The 18365-nt window shown below is 44.7% G+C and overlaps 1 protein-coding gene across 1 annotated transcript in view; it reads left to right on the forward strand.

Annotated features, from left to right (window-relative positions):
- The window catches only part of ZNF445 (zinc finger protein 445), a 32580-nt gene extending 17636 nt beyond the window's left edge, over positions 1-14944 (forward strand). The window contains exons 2-7 of the mRNA XM_047099235.1: positions 2649-3223; positions 5674-5842; positions 6195-6271; positions 6554-6680; positions 7420-7530; positions 8509-14944. Coding sequence (XP_046955191.1) covers positions 2789-3223; positions 5674-5842; positions 6195-6271; positions 6554-6680; positions 7420-7530; positions 8509-10661 — 3072 coding nt within the window. The 5' untranslated portion in view covers positions 2649-2788 and the 3' untranslated portion in view covers positions 10662-14944. The remainder of the gene's footprint in view (positions 1-2648; positions 3224-5673; positions 5843-6194; positions 6272-6553; positions 6681-7419; positions 7531-8508) is intronic.
- Positions 14945-18365: the final 3421 nt, after the last annotated feature.

Below are 18365 nucleotides of genomic sequence, written 5' to 3' on the forward strand. Positions count from 1 at the left end.
TTTAATTTGCATTTCCCTGATGACTAATTATGTTGAACATTTTTTCATGTGCTTATTCTCTGTATATCCTCTTTGGTGAAATGTATCTTCATGTTTTTCACTCATTTTCTTATGGGATTGTTTACTGTTGAGTTTTGAGAATTTTTTCTTTAATGTTTATTTTTGACAGAGAGAGAGAGACAGAGTGTGAGTGGGGCAGGGTAGAGAGAGGGAAACACAGAATCTGAAGTAGACTCCAGGCTCTGAGCTGTCAGCACAGAGCCTGATGCAGGGCTTGAATTCACGAACCGTGAGATGGTAACCTGAGCCAAAGTCAGACACTTAACCAACTGAGCCACCCAGGAGCCCCAAGAATTCTTTATATAGTAAAATACCAGTCCTTTGACAGATATGTGGCTTCTAAATATTATTTTCCAGTTTGTAGCTTGTCTTCTCATCCTTTCGACAAAGGGTCTTCCAAAAGCAGAAGTTTTAAATTTATCAGTTTTCCCTGAGCTTATCAGTTTTCCCTTTTATGGATCATGCTTTTGGTGTCAATTCTAATAACTCTTTGCCTAGCTTTAGCTCCTGAAGATATTCTCCTATGCTTTTTTCTAAAAGTTGTATAGTTTTATGTTTTATATTTAAGGCCGTGATTCATTTTGAATTGATTTTTGTGTAAGATGTTAGGTTTAAATTGACTCATTATTTTGCCTATGAATGTCCAGTTTCTCCAGCAGTATTTGTTGGAGCTTATCCTTCCTTCTTTGAATTATTTTTTTTATTAATGTTTATTTATTTTTGACAGAGAGAGAGAAAGTGAGCATGAGCGTGGGAGGGGCAGAGAGAGAGGGAGACACAGAATTCGAAGCAGGCTCCAGGCTCCGAGCTGTCAGCACAGAGCCTGATGTGGGGCTCGAACTCACAGACGCGAAATCATGACCTGAGCTGAAGTCGGACGCGCAACCAACTGAGCCACCCAGGCGCCCCTATCCTTCCTTCTTTGAATTGCTTTTGTACCTTTCTAAAAAATCAGTTGAGCACATTCTGCAGAGTAGACTCCTATGCAGTGATGTGGCCTGCAGCATAAGCTCTTTCCCCAGTGTGAAGAGGCAAACATTCATTGAGGGCCCAAAATGTTAAATCCCACGACCACACACATATTATACAGTGAGGCCACAGAGATTTTAAGAGGTAAAGAGATAAAGTGCACCTACTGTCTTACAGGTAGTGGGGAGATAGATTTGAACCTAGGTAGGTCTTAGTGCATCTTCTCTACTCTGTACACTAAGCTCTGCTGTCTCCAGTAAGTGGCCCTTATGACGAATTACAAAGGCAAATAAGTTCAGTAGAGAACTGGATTAGTGTTTCCAAATTACAGTTCTTAATTCATTGGTGGGGTCATAGTTATTTAGGGGATTCCTAATCAGCATTTGTTTTGTTTTTGAGTTGCTTATTTGAGACATTTTAAAATATTATATTACAGTATTAGTAAGGTCACATTTGATATTACAAATCAGTTGGATATACTTGTGTTAGTCTATTTCAGGTTTTTCTTTTCCACTGATTTATGTGTCATTTCCTCCACCGCTACCACAGTCTTTTTTTTTTTAAGTTTTTATTTACATACCAGTTAGTTAACATACAGTGCTGTATTAGTTTCAGGTATACAATATAGTGATTCAACACTTCATACAACATCCTGTGCTCATCACAGTGCACTCCTTAACCCCCATCAACTGTTTTACCCATACCCCACCCACCTCCCCTCTGGTAACCATCAGTTCTCTATAGTTAAGAGTCTGTTTCTTGTTTCTTTTTTCCCCTTTGCTCTTTTGTTCTTCTCTGGCTGACTTATTTCACTTAGCATAATATTCTCGAGCCCCCTCCATGTTGTTGCAGATGGCCAGATCTTGTTCTTTTTTATGGCTGGGTAATATTCCATATACCACATCTCCTTTACATCTTTCATCAGTTTGTACATCTTTTCATCAGTTGATAGACCCTTGGGCTGTTTCCATAATTTGGCTATTGTAGACAATTCTGCTATAAACATCAGGGTGCATGTATCCCTTTGAGTTAGTATTTTTGTGTTCTTTGGGTAAATACCTATTAGGGCAATTGTTGGATTCACAGTCTTAATTATTGTAGCTCTAAGTTTTGAAATCAAATGGACTATTTCCCCACACTTTATTCTAATTTTGAAAAATTGTTTAGCTATTGTAATTCCTTTGCCTTTCCACATAAGTTTTAGGATAATCTTGTCTCTCTCTCTCTCTCTCTATATATATATATATACAAAAAACGTTGCTGAGATATTGATAGGAATAGCATTAAACCTGTAGATCCTTTGGGGGAAAATTGACATCTTTACTCTGTCAAGTTTTCCAGTACATGATATGGTATGTCTGTCCATTTATTTAGATCTTCTTTGGCTTCTTTCATCTGCCATTTGTAATTTTTGGCATACAAGCCCTGTACATGCTTTCCTGTATTCTGGGATATTATCTTAGTTTACCCCAAAATGTGACAATCTAGCCCTGTGGTCTGCTTGATATGGGCAGGCACGAGTATGCAAACGGTCATGTGCCCTCTTTTTGTACATCCAAACATGATCCTGGCTGCACCATCATTCTCATCCTCCTGAACAGTAATATTTGTTATTTTAGTCTCTTACCAGTGATGTCTGATGCCCCGGCAAATGACGTTGCCCACCACTGTGCTGAAAAACTACTCCTGAGGTCCCAGCAGCGACACAGCTAACATAGACTTGGTTTGCACTCTGCTGGGTAGACCCTGAACAGGAGTGATGCCTCCAGGCAGGTGGTATGCTGTCCACCCAGCTCAGGCCCGGGCTTCAAGGGAACAAGGGCGGCTTCAGATGGTAAAGAAGGAAGAAGAGGATGAAGGCTACACTTCAGCGCAGGCTGCCAGGCCACAGACACTCAACCGTTCTGGCCAGGAGCTGTTCCGCCAGCTCTTCAGACAGCTTCGCTACCATGAATCTTCTGGGCCCCTAGAGACTTTGAGCCGGCTCCGGGAGCTCTGCCGCTGGTGGCTGAGGCCTGACATTCTCTCCAAGGCCCAGATCCTGGAACTGCTGGTGCTGGAGCAATTCCTTAGCATCTTGCCTGGGGAGCTCCGGACCTGGGTACAGCTGCATCACCCTGAGAGTGGTGGGGAGGCCGTGGCCCTGCTGGAAGAGCTGCAGAGGGATGTCGATGGGACACCGTGGAGGCTGAGGGTGAGCAAGTGTGTAGTACTCAGTGAACTCTGCCTGTCAGTGAGCCCGCTTGTCTAGAGGGACTGGGTTGGGCCTCTGAACGCTCAGCACTGAGGAATGCAGGGAAAGTCTTCCCTTCTCATTCCCACGGCACCTGAGCAGCAGAGAACTGGGCTCTGATCCAAGGACCTTTTAGCAGCAGCCCTTCTCGCCCTCCCAGAGGACAGTTAGCTCCAGGAAGAGGGTCAGCAAGTATCCATTGATAACAGTAATGAGTTTTTGGACACAGTAACTTAGATTATGGGAGTCTATCTCCACAGACCCAATTTGACTGGATACTGAGCGGTTAAGCGGGGGTGATGTCTCTTGCTTGTTAGAGTCAGGACTCTTGGCTTCTGTGTGCCCGTTAAGACCTATAAATGCAGTGCACTCATAACATGTTCCTTCTTTCTTAGTAAGCTTTTGAGGATTTATTCTCTGCAGGGGTCAAGGGTAAGAAGAGTACTGAGGGTCAGCCCAGGGCCAGGAAATTGGAAGATTTATTCCACAGTCTCATTGTTCTTGCTCACATTCTTTCAGAGCCTCACTTTATTGAAAAGGATATGCAAACAAATTTGTTCAGTGTCTATTTGAGTGCCTACCATGTCCCCAGTTCCAGCCTTAGACCTGGGAAACAGAGCTCTAGGGCTGGCAATAGAGCAGCCAGTCAAAGTGAGCTCTGTGTGTCCCTTGTGCTACACACAAGCAAGCCTCTCAGTGCTTCCTGTAGCTTGAGGGTTTTTTTTTTTTTTAAAGAGGATTTATCATTTTTATAAGCTTTAAAATTTTTTTCAATAAAAATATGTGTAAGTCTACATATATGATGCATGCATAAATGAAAGTTACCTTTAAGATTTTTTAAAATGTTTATTCATTTATTTTGAGAGGTGGGGGAGGGACAGAGAGAGGGAGAGAAAGAGAATCCCAAGCTGACAGTGCAGAACCTGACGTGGAGCTCAATCCCACAAACCGTCATCATGACCTGGGTGGAAATCAAGCACCGGACACTTAACTGACTGAGCTACCTAGGCGCCCCAACTTTAAGATATTTGAAACGTATTTGGCATACTCTTCCCCCAAATATAATATGAAAATTAAGTCAGTTGAGTAACACATCTGACTGAACATCTACCAGTAAATGGTAATAAATCAATTCAAGGTATGACTTAAAAAAGAAAGCTCTTTGCGTAACATTTGTTACTATTTTTAAAAATCTAAAAGAGCATTTATCATTTTTGCTGAAACACCAAGATGTTCAAAAGGATTGAAAAATAATTTATTAAAGCAAATAAGGTTCATAGTAGGTACATAATTGTAGCTTGGTTACATTTAACTCATTTAGAATTCGAAAATCCATGAAAACATTGCCAAATGTGCAGACAGGGTCTACCTGGTTGAAAGTAGTTAGAAATTAGAAAACAAAACAGGCTGGGAGAACACCTTCTAAATTCTGAAAAGTGAGCAGAAAAACCTCAAGATGCACATAAAATTACAGAATCACCCTATGGTTCATAAGAATTGAGCAACTAGGGCCCGGTAATGTTTGTCCTTAAACTCATTGGGCTGTGTGCTTCCATCATTAAGTATTGTTTCTTTATTCTCTTTTTGGTAGGGTTTGGGAGGACCAGGTTCATCATCTTTAAGATGTTTAACAGCCTCAGGCTAAGATTCGTCCATAGCAGTGTAGTCAGTGTCTTGGCCAGAGAACCAGAAAAAACTTACAGTTCATTGGCCATAAGCTTTCTATCCTCATTTCTCCATCAGGGATAGCCTTGCCTAAGAGACTGGAGCCATTTGAAGTCCCAGGGCAAATTGGCTCTTTCCAAGTGTTTGCTTGGATGGGCACTGTCATTTTTTGGATCTGAGACTTCTTCTTTTATGGTCCCATGGCTGACCCTCACAAGTAATATTGCCTCACTGGTAGTGTTACTTACTATCTCAATCAGATTAATGTCTGGGAGCTGTCCTTTGAAGTCACTTTGCTTATCACTGCCTAGAACAGTCCCTGATACTTGGGAGATGTTATCTGTCTGCATCTCTCTTGTGAACCATTATCAATTTAACTCAGGGATAAATCTCTTCTCTCTCATTTCTAAGTTCCAGACCAGGGGTGGGGTTGAGGGTTAGTGGGGAGGAGTCACTGCAGCACCTGAGGCCTGACAGCATTGCCTTGCTGGGTGTTTCCTATGTTGTAGCTGGAATCTGACTCCACCTGTCTCCCTCATGGTCCACATTAGAGGCCAGGGAGGCTGAGGGGTGAGGAGGTCCCCCTTGGGCTTTCTCCTCCTCCTTTTCCCTCTACTTATAGATAAGAAAGGGCCTGGCCTGCCCTTCCCTGGGTCCCTGCCCTAAAGATTGGCCATGTGGCCTCTTCTCTGAGTTTGCTTTCTGATTCCCATGGGGATTCTCTCACAACATTTTCTTCTCGCCAGGACCCAGCCCTTGCCCAGAGCCCAGACGTGCGTTGGATGGGTACAGGAACCCTGCGAGCCTCACAGATATGGCCCCCTGCTTCACCTCTCAGGAGCAGCTCTACTCTTGGGGACCACCTGGAGCCTCCCTATGAAATAGGAGTGTGTGACTTCCTGGCTGGGCAATCCGGTACTCGCCATCTGGCTCTAAGACCCCAGCCATATGCCACACATCCCAGATTAGTATTGTCATTTCACCATCTGTCCTCACATGAGAATCCCTTTCTATCTTGGCCCTTAGCTTTGTGTCCTTTTTGCCTTCTGTGACCCATGTCCACCTAGACTTTCCTCCTCCCATTGTACCCCCCACTGCTCACCCCCCATCCCTCAGTGGACACAGGGGAAATGTGAAATGGATGTTTAACAATAGTCCATACCTGCTCATGGGCCCAGGAGTCCTCTATGTGGGGGAAGAGTAGGCCTACTCAGTGGGGTGCCAAGAGCTGGGTTACCTTCTCTCATGGCTCTTTCTTCTCCTTCAGAGCCTCCTGTTGCCCAGGCTCCTGCTCTTTCCCAAAGAGAGGGGTGCCCAGGAGACCTGTTGACAGCCCAGCCTCAGGTGAGCCACAGGACCTTTGGTCCTTCGTGACATCCCAGCATTGCTGCCTAATGGAGCTGCTGAGGCTCCCCCTCATCTTGAGTCTCTGTGTCCAGTGACCTCACATCCAGAGACCTGTGTCCTAGAGACCAGATTATCCCCCTTGAGCCCAGAGCTCTTCTGCTGCGGGATGCTCTTCCTTTTCACCCTTACCAGATCCATCTTGTTCTCACTCAGCGCCTACCCCTTTACAAAAGCTGGGAGCTGTAGACCGGCTCTTGGACATAGGACTGTGTTTTTCAGGAGGCTGTGACTTTCAAGGACGTGGAAGTGATCTTCTCCCAGGATGAGTGGGGATGGCTGGACCCTGCTCAGAGGAACTTATATAGGGATGTGATGCTGGAGAATTATGGGAACATGGTTTCTCTGGGTAAGACATTAATTTCCCCATACTTCTACCCACTTTTACTTCTGCCTTCTTAGTTTTTGTTATGGTGCCTAGACGGGGGCCTGACCTGGACTTAGATCTTGGCTCTCTGTCACCTCAGGCTCTTCTCTTGAAGCGTGGTGATAACGATGATTGTCATGCAGGATTATTGTTAAGATTAAAAGTCATATATGTCCAGTTCCTAGTTAGACATCCAAAAAAATGTTGGTTGATTTAACTGGGTGAGTTGTCACATGGCTCCCACCTCCAGAGAATCCTAATGATTCTTTTGGCTGTGACTTCTTTCAGCCTCTTTTTTTTTTTTTTTTTTTAATTTTTTTTTTTCAACGTTTTTTATTTATTTTTGGGACAGAGACAGAGCATGAACGAGGGAGGGGCAGAGAGAGAGGGAGACACAGAATCGGAAACAGGCTCCAGGCTCCGAGCCATCAGCCCAGAGCCCGACGCGGGGCTCGAACTCACAGACCGCGAGATCGTGACCTGGCTGAAGTCGGACGCTTAACCGACTGCGCCACCCAGGCGCCCCATCTTTCAGCCTCTTTTATCTCTGTTCAGAGCTGTTGGAAATGGCTGCCTGGGCCTCCTGTCCTAGCTTCTTCCACCAGCCTCCCTGGCCTTTCCCTCGTCCTTGCCAGGACCTGAGGCCTGAGAGGGTCCTGGAGAATAATTCTGTATGATTTATCCACCCTTCCATCTCATCTCATTCCCTTCTCTTCTGCAGTGGGGCCATTCACCAAACCTGTTCTGATTTCCTGGTTGGAGGCAAGGGAGCCATGGGGCCTGAATGTCCAAGGAGCTCAGCCCAAGGGGAATCCAGGTGTTGCCCCTGCAGGTGAGTTCCAGAGACCCTCCAGATCCTGCTTCTCTCACATCTACTCTTTTCTTTCTTTCTTTCTTTCTTTCTTTCTTTCTTTCTTTCTTTCTTTCTTTCGTTTATTTATCTCAGGGGTGGGGGAGGGGCAGAGAGAGTGAGAGAGAGAGAATCCCCGACACAGGGCTTGAACTCACAAATTATGAGATCATGACCTGAGCTGAAATCAAGTCAGATGTTTAACTTACTGAGCCACGTGGGCACCCCAACTCTTCTCTTTCTTAAAGTCTTTTATACCAAGTAAGTCACAGGGAACTTTGATGTTTGCTAGAAGGAAGATCCTTAACAGTGATGCTAAGGAATGCTGGGTTTTTGGCCTTCCCCCCTCCAGACTGGCCTATTAGACATTTGTTTCTGGCCCTGCTCCTTCCCCAGAAACCCTTTCAGTAAGTGTTCTTGCCCACTGGAGGGCTTCACTGTTGCAGTCTTTTCCAGTCAGTGATGGTCCTCCTCCTCCTCCCTCTGCTGCACTCCTGCTGGCCCGTAGGCCCGTGCCTGTCCCTTTGTGCTATGAAGAGCCCTGATTCCACTCCAGCTTCTCTTCTTTGCCCCTGCGATAGGCTTGACATTCAGTTCTTTCATCCAGTCCTCCGTGGACCCCTCCCCTGGGCTCTTGTGGACCTTCTTACCCTCTTATGCCGGGACTCCTCTCCCCTCTTTTGCTGTTTAACACTCACTTTTCAACTCTGTTTTTCAACTAGATGTGATTCCTGCATATGTCTAGCTTCTGTGCCCACCTTGCTTCTCCTCCTCCCTTCCCTGTCATCTGGAATACTCTTCCACGTTTTGCCTTCCCTGATTCTTTGGTAAAGGTATTGGTAGTCAGGCAAAAGCCTCACCACCCAAGATTGTGGCATTTTTTTTTTTTGTCCTTCGGTGCTTTCTGCAGTTCCAAGTATGGGGAAAAAGTACACTGTCGTTTGTTTTATTTTGTGTCAGGAGGTGAGCTCCAGATTAAAACAAACAAGTTCGTCTTAAAACACGAACCTTTGGAGGAAGCAGAAACCTTTGCTGTGCCATCAGAATGTTGTGTGATGAGTGTTTCCGAGGGAATCAGGCTCAGAGAATCTCTTGAAAAGAAGAGCAGGCTAAAGAAACAATGTGGAAGCCCCATACAATCAAGAGTTAAGAAGGAAGAGACCAAGTTCAGTCACAGGACAGCAAAAGAATCTGAAGAGTCAGGAAGAAGTGCCAGTCTTAATTTAAAACATGCTACGTATTTGAGAGTTCCCAGGAGAAAGCGATCCCTGAAACATGGCAGACACTTCAGAGGGAGTTCATACCACTGTGATTACAAGGAGTATGGGAGAGGGCTCAGGCGCATCGTTGGCGGGTTTAGCCTCCATCAGAGAATTCATGCTGGACTGAAAGGGAATGCAAAGGATGTACATGGGAAAGATTTTAGCCTTAGCCCACATCACCAGCGTGGGCAGCATCTTCACATGGTGGAGACCTCGTATAAGTGCAGTGACTGTGGGAGGGCCTTCAGTCATAGCTCTCATCTCACGTGTCATCAGAGACTTCACACTCAAGAGAAACCATTTAAATGCAGGGTGTGTGGGAAAGCCTTCAGGTGGAGCTCAAACTGTGTGCGACACGAGAAGATTCACACTGGAGTGAAACCTTATAAATGCAGTTTATGCGACAAGGCTTTCAGACGCCTATCTGCCTACCGCCTACACCAGGAAACCCATGCGAAGCAGAAATCTCTTGAGTCTAATCAGTATGAGGAAGCTCTCACCTGTGGCTCAGGATTTGATAATCATTTGAGAGACCAGAGTAGGGGGAAGCTTTTTGACTGCAGTCAGTGTAGGAAATCATTCCACTGTAAATCGTATGTTGTTGAACATCAAAGGGTCCACACTCAGGAGAAACCTTATAAATGTACCAAATGTAGGAAAACCTTCAGGTGGAGATCAAATTTCACTCGTCATATGAGAATGCACCAGGAAGAAAAGTTCTATGATCAAGACAAATGTAAGGACTTCAGACTGGCCTCCAGCTGCGGTCAGCTCCAGGGTGCCCCTGCTCGGGAGAAAGCCTTTCCATGTCAGCAGTGTGGGAAAACGTTCACTCGGAAGAAATCTCTCATTGATCATCAGAGAATTCACACAGGTGAGAAGCCCTACAGATGCAGTGAATGTGAAAAAGAGTTTACCCATCGGTCAGCCTTTATTGCTCATAAGAAGCAGCATGCCATTCAAAGAAGACCCGAGAATGGGCCGTCTTCAAGTCAGGACACAGTGCTCCAGGTTCCTCCGAGCAGTACAGAGGAAGCCTACAAATGTAGCCAGTGTGGCAAAGCCTTCCGCAATCACTCGTTCCTCCTCATCCATCAGAGAATTCACACCAGAGAAAAGCCTTATAAGTGCAGGGAATGTGGGAAAGCTTTCAGATGGAGTTCTAACCTCTCCCGACATCAGAGGATTCACTCTTTGGAAAAACGGTACGAGTGCCACGAAAGTGAAAACACTCCGAATCTGCAGCCGCAGATCCTCACTGGTGAGAAACCTTTTTGGTGCCAAGAATGTGGGAAAACTTTTACACGCAAAAGAAGTCTTGTAGATCATAAGGGAATACATAGTGGAGAGAAGCGCTATAAGTGTAATCTGTGTGGGAAATCTTACGATAGAAAACATCGCCTTGTTAATCATCAGAGAATCCACACTAAAGAGAGACCTTTTAAATGTCAGTGGTGTGGGAAAGATTTCATTGGAAGACATACTCTCCGCATTCATCAAAGAAAACACACCAGAGTGGCACAGTCTGAATGCAGCCTGGCTGCATTATCTTCCTGCCAGGACACAGGGGTGAGTTTACAGGAATTAAAACCAAGTGGGGAGAAGCCACTTGAAGATTCTGAGGAAGCTTGTGACCAGAGCTCCAGGCTCACCAGACTCCAGAACATACCCATTGGGAAAAAGTGCCACAAATGTAGCACCTGTGGGAAAACTTTTAACAAAAGCTCACAGCTCATTAGCCACAAGAGATTTCATACCCGAGAGAGGCCCTTCAAATGCAGAGAGTGTGGGAATACCTTCAGGTGGTCTTCAAATTTGGCTCGGCATATGAAAAACCATATTAGAGATTAGCTTGGGTTTTGACAGTGGGGGGAGAGGGGTTCCTAGCTGCCCTGCCAGAGAACCCTTAATTGTGGGCAGTGTGGAAAAAGCCTTCACAAAGGGTCCAGCCCTTTCTGTTTCTGAAGCTGGTGGCAGAGAATCCTGAGGTCAAAAACTCAGGGCATTTCCTTTCCTACCTGCTGGGGAAGAGCAGCAACCTGTTTTTTGGGGCCCTTCTGGAGGCTTGGGCCCCAGGAGTGGCCTTTGCACAGTGGCCTGGAGCTCCCCCAGACTTAGGTATAAGTCTAAAGGCAGATACCATTGCCCTGTGTTGTTTGATGAAATGTCTGTGGTGTGATGGGCTGCGGCTGCTGGGAAGGGGCCAGTTGGATACTGTGGTGGTGTGTATTCTATTTGATCTCACAAGTTGCAGCAGCAGCAACAGCAAGAACTCCTAGTCTCCCCAGTTGCCTCCTGGGAGTTCTGGCAGCAGCTTTGGCCTTCACGCCTGGCTTTGGAGATCTGCCACGGGCATACAGTTGTCTCAGTGGCACGTGGAAGAGAGCAGGGTTGGACTCAGTCACCTGGAGAATGGGGCTCTCCCAGTGCCCCATTGCTGTCTCCACCCACAGCCTGCAGGGTCAGCAATGGGCCATGTGTTCCAACAGAAATGTGCTGAGCACCTTCCATATGCCAGGCACTGTTGGGTGTGCTAGAGACCCAGCAGTGACTGGAATAGACAAAAAATCTGCTGTCTTGGATCTTTACAGACAGTGAACGAATGAGATACATAGTGCTTTGGATGGCGATATGTGTTGTGGACAGAATGAATCAGAGAAGAGTGAGAGGCAGTGCTGAATTAGGAGGTGGGTTGCGATTTTAAGTAGGCTAGTTAGAGAGGGCTTCAACTGAAGAGGTGAAACTTGGTCTAGGCACAGGAGGTGGGGTCTTGTCTGGTATCTTGGAGAATAGTAGGGAGGCCCTTGGGCTAGAGTCGAGGGAACCAGCAGAAGAAGGGGCCCCAGAGAGCTGGTGGGCCAAGTGGCGTGAGCACCATCGAGTCCCCCCAGGGGCCGGAGCTGCTTCACAGGGAGGTATGGAGGTGGGGAGCTTTGGGACAGTTTTGAGTTTAGGAGTAATGTACTCTGTGAATTAACATTTACAAGGGTTAACCGCAGACCCGAGGACTCATGCAGTTAGTTATCCCTGCTGCCAGTTTCCATGAATGGGACTATCTCCTTTCCCCTCAAAATGTCTGAATTTTTTACAAGACTTACAGCAACAATTGTAAATGTTTAATTATTGCACTTGCATCTGTACGGGACACTACGGGACCCTCTAACCTTCATGTAGCCTTCTTCTCATGTCAGATCCGGTGCTGGCATCGGGTTCAACCCAAAGGTACCAGTTCACATGACTGATGCCCTCTGGAGGAAAGGTGGCCTGGTGGGGGGAGGCACCCCCATCTCATTTGCCAACTTGACTTGAAGCACATAGCAAGAATCAGCTGGTTGTGTGAGGGTAAAGGACTGATTTTTCTAAAATGTATGTAGGTAGCCATTACTTCTGATTATTGAAGAGCTCACATTATGAATATAAGAATAAAATACCTCACTTGATAGTAGAGCACCATCCCAGAATATGTTTTACTGCTGTGAGTCAGGGTACACCTGGTGGACAGGCCATCTCTTATAGTAAGAAGAAACGAACCTAAAAAATGTACTTTCAGTACAGTACAAGTACTCTTACCCTTTCTGGATTGTCGTAGGCGGGTGAAAATGAAGGCTTTGATGCTTTGTGGTGATGTCACATGGAATAGGCAGGGGTGGGGAAGAGGGAAATAACTGCGGCAGATCCATGTCTTTGTTCTGGTCCCCATTCAGCTTTGTATTCAGGAAGGTTCCGTCATCCTGGCTCTCCCATCCTTTTCCTACAGCAGCAGCTGCCTCTGGCCTGGAATTGGGTGTCCCATCACTGGTAAAGTAGCAAAAACTGGCTCTAGAAGTGGCTGGGCAGGGACCAGAGACCCATGTACTGAGGGCCCAGGGTCATGGGAAGGGCCTTGGAGTTATCAGATCTGAGTTCAGGCTCAGTGTGACTTTTCTTGGCAAAATGATCCTGGACAAGTCACTGAACATCTTCATCTATTTTCGGGTGTGTAAAATTAGAGTAATCAAGCTCCCTGATCCTAGGAGTGGCAAAAGAGGACTTGGTATACGGGGCTCTGGGTTAGGTAGCTGATATCTGGAACCAGAGCCCTCCGAGAACTGCAGCTCCATATCAGTTTCAGCTTCAAATCAGTTGGTGCTACAACCAAGGAAATACCCTTTTCTGTTCGTATTTTCACCACCCTCCCCCAATTCCTTGTGCCACTGTCACCTCATAGAGTTCATGCCCCAATAGGGGTTTTCTACTGCCATTTTTATAAAGTGAGACATACTTACTTTTAAACATTCACACCACAATTTGAAATGTTCAAAGAAGTAAAAATCAACAGAAATCCCTGTATGCTGAGGTAAGACTTTAATATCTTGGGGTTGTGCTGATGGAGTCTGTTTGATAACCTGAGTTTTTAAGTAATATTAATTATATGAGTAATACATGATTATTGTAGAATTATTAGTAAATACAGATGAAGTAAAAGGAAAAGGAGAAAAGTCTTACTACTTAGAGCCAACTGCTAAACATTTTGGTGTAATCAGTGTTGGATTTAACTTCATTGCCTGCCCCTGAACACCCTTGGACTGGCCTGCTTTGTGCTGACTCCCTTCTCCACGAGTGTAGACCCTACCCATGCTCTCCCAGGTCCTCACCCTTCAAGGCCCGGCCCTCCCTACCCCTCATCCACCTAAGGCCTCTGCCCTGGTCCCACCTCTCCTTGTGCCTGTATCTTACTCTGCAAGTTGTCCAAGTTTCCAGGAGTTACGCCTGCCACTGCAGCCAGACAGGGTGCTCTGGAGGCCAGAGCTGGGTGCTTATTTGTTTGCCACGCCGAGGAGATTTTGCGCAAAATTACGTCTGTTGAGGAATGTGGAACTGCGTTTAGTTCAGCCAAGTCAGAATTGGAGTGTTTTGAAGGGACCGCGAGCACAGTGTTGACTGGCGGTCCGCCACCAGCACACTAGTTAGCAGCTCAGCGGTGCAGTTCCAGTTGACAGTGTCTGACTGCCCCAGCCACCAGTTCTCAAGTTGTACCCCATCTCGCCCTAGAGAACATGCAGTCTTCTTTGAACCCTGCCTTGCTTTCTCTTACTGCCTGGGAAGAAGTGGAGTTGGGGCTGGGGAGAGCCAGAGGGCTGGGAGCCCCCAGAAAAGAGTAGGTATTGGAAAGTCTGAATCGGTTGTTCAGTGTGGTTAATCCCAGCCTCACCATCAGCCCACACAGAGGCATGTACAGAGAAGAAAGCACAGGAAGTGTCAGTTAATATGTACCATCTCACACGCCTCAAGATGACAGGTTTCTGTAAGCCCTTGCATGGGCATGTGTGTGGGACAGCAGGACCTGACTGTGGTGGGAGTGGAAATTGTAATAGCTCCTGTACCAGGCAGCTTGCAAAACCTTGCAAAGTTGTGTGTGTCACCAGCAGCTTCACTCCTGGACAAATCCTAGAAGAACTTCACATGGGGAGGGACATCTGTGTAAAACTGTTTATTGCAGTACTGTTTAGGTAGCAAGAGTGGGAAAAACTGAAATTTCCTTCAACAGAAAAGCAAAATAAAATAAAAGGGGTGGTTCTTGCTACTTTGGGAAGTGAATGTGAAAGAGCTAGTTACATCTTTCAACATAGATAAATCAAAAATGCTGAGAAAGTTGCAGAAGCTATGTACAGTATACCCCATTTATGTCAAATTAAATGTGTATCTGTGGGCACATTATTTAAACTTGTGTTTCACTTTTTTAATGAAATGGGATAGTAGTTGCCAACCTCACAAGGTAATTTGGGGAGGGGGGATGATTAATGAAATAATGCATGTAAAGTGTTTTGGTTAGTGGCTGGCATGTAAGCATTGTTGGCATATGGTAAACAATGTTGTTATTGTTTTGCACAATAATATATTCCTGTGGATTCAAATTATATGATGAGTATAAAATCATGTATTAAAATGTTGTGTGAAAATCGTGTTCTGCCTTTCCAGGGTGGGATTTGCAGATAGAATCAGGGAGGGTACATGGAAGTTTCAGTTGTGTTTTTATTTCATTTTAAATATTGATGTAGATGGGTCAACATGTTGATTAACAGGATAGCGTGGGTTTTTTTTTTTTAACTGTTTGCTTAAAATACTTAAAAATAAAAGTGTTTTTAAGCATGGGCTCTGTTATCTCATGACTTTATAGAAATCCTGGCCCTACCGTTTATGAAATGTTACTTAGAGTGAGCCATTTAATCTCTCAAGGGCTCCAGTTTCCTCACCCACAAAAATCTGTAGCAACACAAATGGCTACTAGTAAAGGAATGGTTGAACAGTTCTGGTCCCATCTGTGATGGAATACTACACATCAGTTAAAAAGAATGAGGATGTTCTCCATGTATTGACACATCTCCAAGACAGGCAGTTTATAGGAAATTATAAGGTCTATTTTCTTTAACCTTTTGGGCCTAAGTCTAGCAAGTGAGGTCAAAAGCTTTAGACTCAAGAGTTTAAGAAATGAAAAAAAGAAAAGTTTAAGAAATGGGATCCTGTGGATGGAGATGCTTAGCCATTCCACTTTATTAGGTAAATGAAGAAAGGGGAGTAAATGTTTATGCCCAACTGCCATGCATATTACGTTAATCCTAATAACCCTGTTAAGAATAGCAAAGAGACTTGTGTCACCCAGGTTATAGTCAGGAGTCAAAAACCATACCAATTATTTTAAGAAAAAGAACTTAGAATTGTGTTCAGTAGGTATATCTAAGTAAAAAGCCAAAAAAAAAAAAAAAAAAAAAAGCTAATGTTCATGGAGGTAGTGACTTGAAACCTGGTACCACCCCAGGATGGGGGTGGGGGGTGCTGTAATGGAGTCTGACCCCATTTTTTTTTTAATTTTTTTTCAACGTTTATTTATTTATTTTTGGGACAGAGAGAGAGACAGAGCATGAACGGGGGAGGGGCAGAGAGAGAGGGAGACACAGAATCGGAAACAGGCTCCAGGCTCTGAGCCATCAGCCCAGAGCCTGACGCGGGGCTCGAACTCACGGACCGCGAGATCGTGACCTGGCTGAAGTCGGACGCTCAACCGACTGCGCCACCCAGGCGCCCCATCTGACCCCATTTTTGATGTTTGACAACTGACAGCTTTCAAGCCCTCCCCATTTTGCCTCACATCTGGGCCAACTGGTAAGGAAACCAGGCACTGTCTTAACACTTGAGGTGAACTTTATGCAAACCATTGCCCTGGAAACCCACACCCCTAACCACAATAAAAATCAGTCACTTGCCCTTCCTTGCAATCAAGGCCAACTGACTGGCTGGGGTGCCTGTCTTGCTCTTCCCAGGGAGCCGCATTATGTGAAGAATAAACTTTTTCATAACATCCTGAGGTGTGTGGTGTCCTCTGTCTCAACATCTGAATCTGTTTGGGGGCACAGTATTTATCCCACCTACACAGGGCAAGCTACAAAGCAGGAACAGAATTATAAAAAGGGAGGACATTGGAAGAGAGCACCTGTGGGGCTGAATTCAGATGTATGCAGAGATCACTGCTGGGCTGGTGTTGGTCTGAATCAAAAGGAGGGCCTTATGATGACAGAACTGCAAGCTGGACCCAATTGCTGCTACCAGAGGAAATTGCCACTGCTGGAGTGAAGGAGCATTGGAAACAGGAAACAGTGCCTACGTAGACATGAAAACCAGGAAAGGATTCCCCTCTTCCTCGTATTGTTAAGGTTCTCCAGAGGAACAGAACCAATATATGTGTGTATACACATAGAAATAGATTTATTATATGGAATTGTCTCGTGATTCCAGAGGCTGGCAAGTCAAAAATCTGCAGGATTGGCCAGAAGACTAGAGACCCAGGAGTGCTAATTTTCCTGTTCCAGTTGAAGGCTGGCTATTGTAGAACTAGAAAGAGCCAGTGTTGTAGATGAAGTCCAAAGGCAGCCTCCCAGAGAATTCTTTCTTGTCCCCGGGAGGCTTTTTGTTCTATGCAGGCCTTCAACTGATTCATGATGAGGCCCACCCACATTATGGACAGTAATCTGCTTTACTCAAAGTCCATTAATTTAAGCGTTAATCTTATCCAACAGCACCCTCACAGGAACACTCAGAATAATGTTTGTTCAAATTAGGCAACTTGTCACACGTAGCCAAGTTTACCCACAAAATCAATCACAATACTTCCAACACTGCAGCTTTCCTTTTACATTCCTCAATGCTAGAGCCTAGCAGAGATATAGCTGGCAAAATGGAGATGTGGATTACAGAGTTCCCACCCCATCATCTCAAAGCATCTACAGAAGAGTGGGTTTTGAAGCAGAGACCAGTTAACTGGCACAGCTTTCCTAAATAATTTTATCTTAAAAATTCCTAGGATGTTGACTTAAAACTTTTGAGACCAAGAATATTATTTTTTAAAAAAGTTTTATTTATTTTGAGAGAGCTAGAGTGTACAGGAGGGACAGGGAGAGAGGGAGAAAGAATCCCAAATAGGCTTCACAATGCAGGGCTCAACTCACGAACCTGGAGATCATGAGCTGAAAAAGCGTCAGATGCTTAACTGACGTGAGCCACCTAGGCGCCCCTCAAAATGGAGAACATATTTAAAGATATTTCTGCTTAAAAACATTTAATTTACAACAAAAATGAATACATTTAATAAGTTTAATAAATTTAACAGTAAATTTATGACTTTAACAAAACACAGACTTCTGATTTGCCTCCAATGGAGCAGTAACTTAGGTGATAACCCCCCAACAGAGCTTAGGGGAGAGCATATAGCAACTCCTATAGCCCTGAATTCTGAATGAATGAATCAACTAAGAAGGCAAGGTTGCCTCCATTTATATCTCATAGTTGAGCCATCTGTCTTTGTTTCCCAACTGATCTGTAGCCACATTACTTCAAGCTTCTTGCTATGAAATCAATTTAAGCTAGGTAAGGCAAAGAGAGTGTATGCATCCTCTGATTAAGTCATAGGATGTTTAAGTGTTTTCAACAGATGGTTGCTATTGGTGTGAACCCAAGAATTGGGTCAATATATTGGATACAGGTAGAGAAATTTGGCCTATGGATGTTTTACCATTATGACTTGGGGTTTTAATGAGAGCAGAAAGCAAGCTGTCCTTGGATACATCATTGAGGTTTACTTAAAATGGCCATGGCAGGTTCTCCCTTGATGAGAAGTCTAAAGAGTCCATATGTGCATAAACCAATACTAAATATTGAAGTCAGCAACCCAAAGGAAATGTACTTTTATATTCATACAAACATTTCCATATACTAGTTATACACATATACTAGTTATACTAGTTCTATATTCATATATAAACAACAAAGTTTTGGGGGATATCCACAAATATTGCTTCCTTTTGATCTATTTATAATCAAAACAATTACTCTTTATACATATAGAGTTCTATCATCAGATCTTCAGCTGAGAAGCTCATTCTACCAAGGTGCATTCTAATGTGAACATAAGCAGAACTTTTATATGTTAAAAAAAAAAAAAGAAACAAGTAGCATTTGCACATAAGAAGGAAGTCTGGTTGGAGTCCTTGAGAGCAAGCATGGTGACTGCATTGTCATTGGAAG

This window comes from Lynx rufus, unplaced genomic scaffold, assembly GCF_022079265.1.
Source record: "Lynx rufus isolate CCGP_SWC_20201006 ecotype Redwood Valley unplaced genomic scaffold, mLynRuf1.p SCAF_5, whole genome shotgun sequence".
NCBI classification, from domain to species: domain Eukaryota; kingdom Metazoa; phylum Chordata; class Mammalia; order Carnivora; family Felidae; genus Lynx; species Lynx rufus.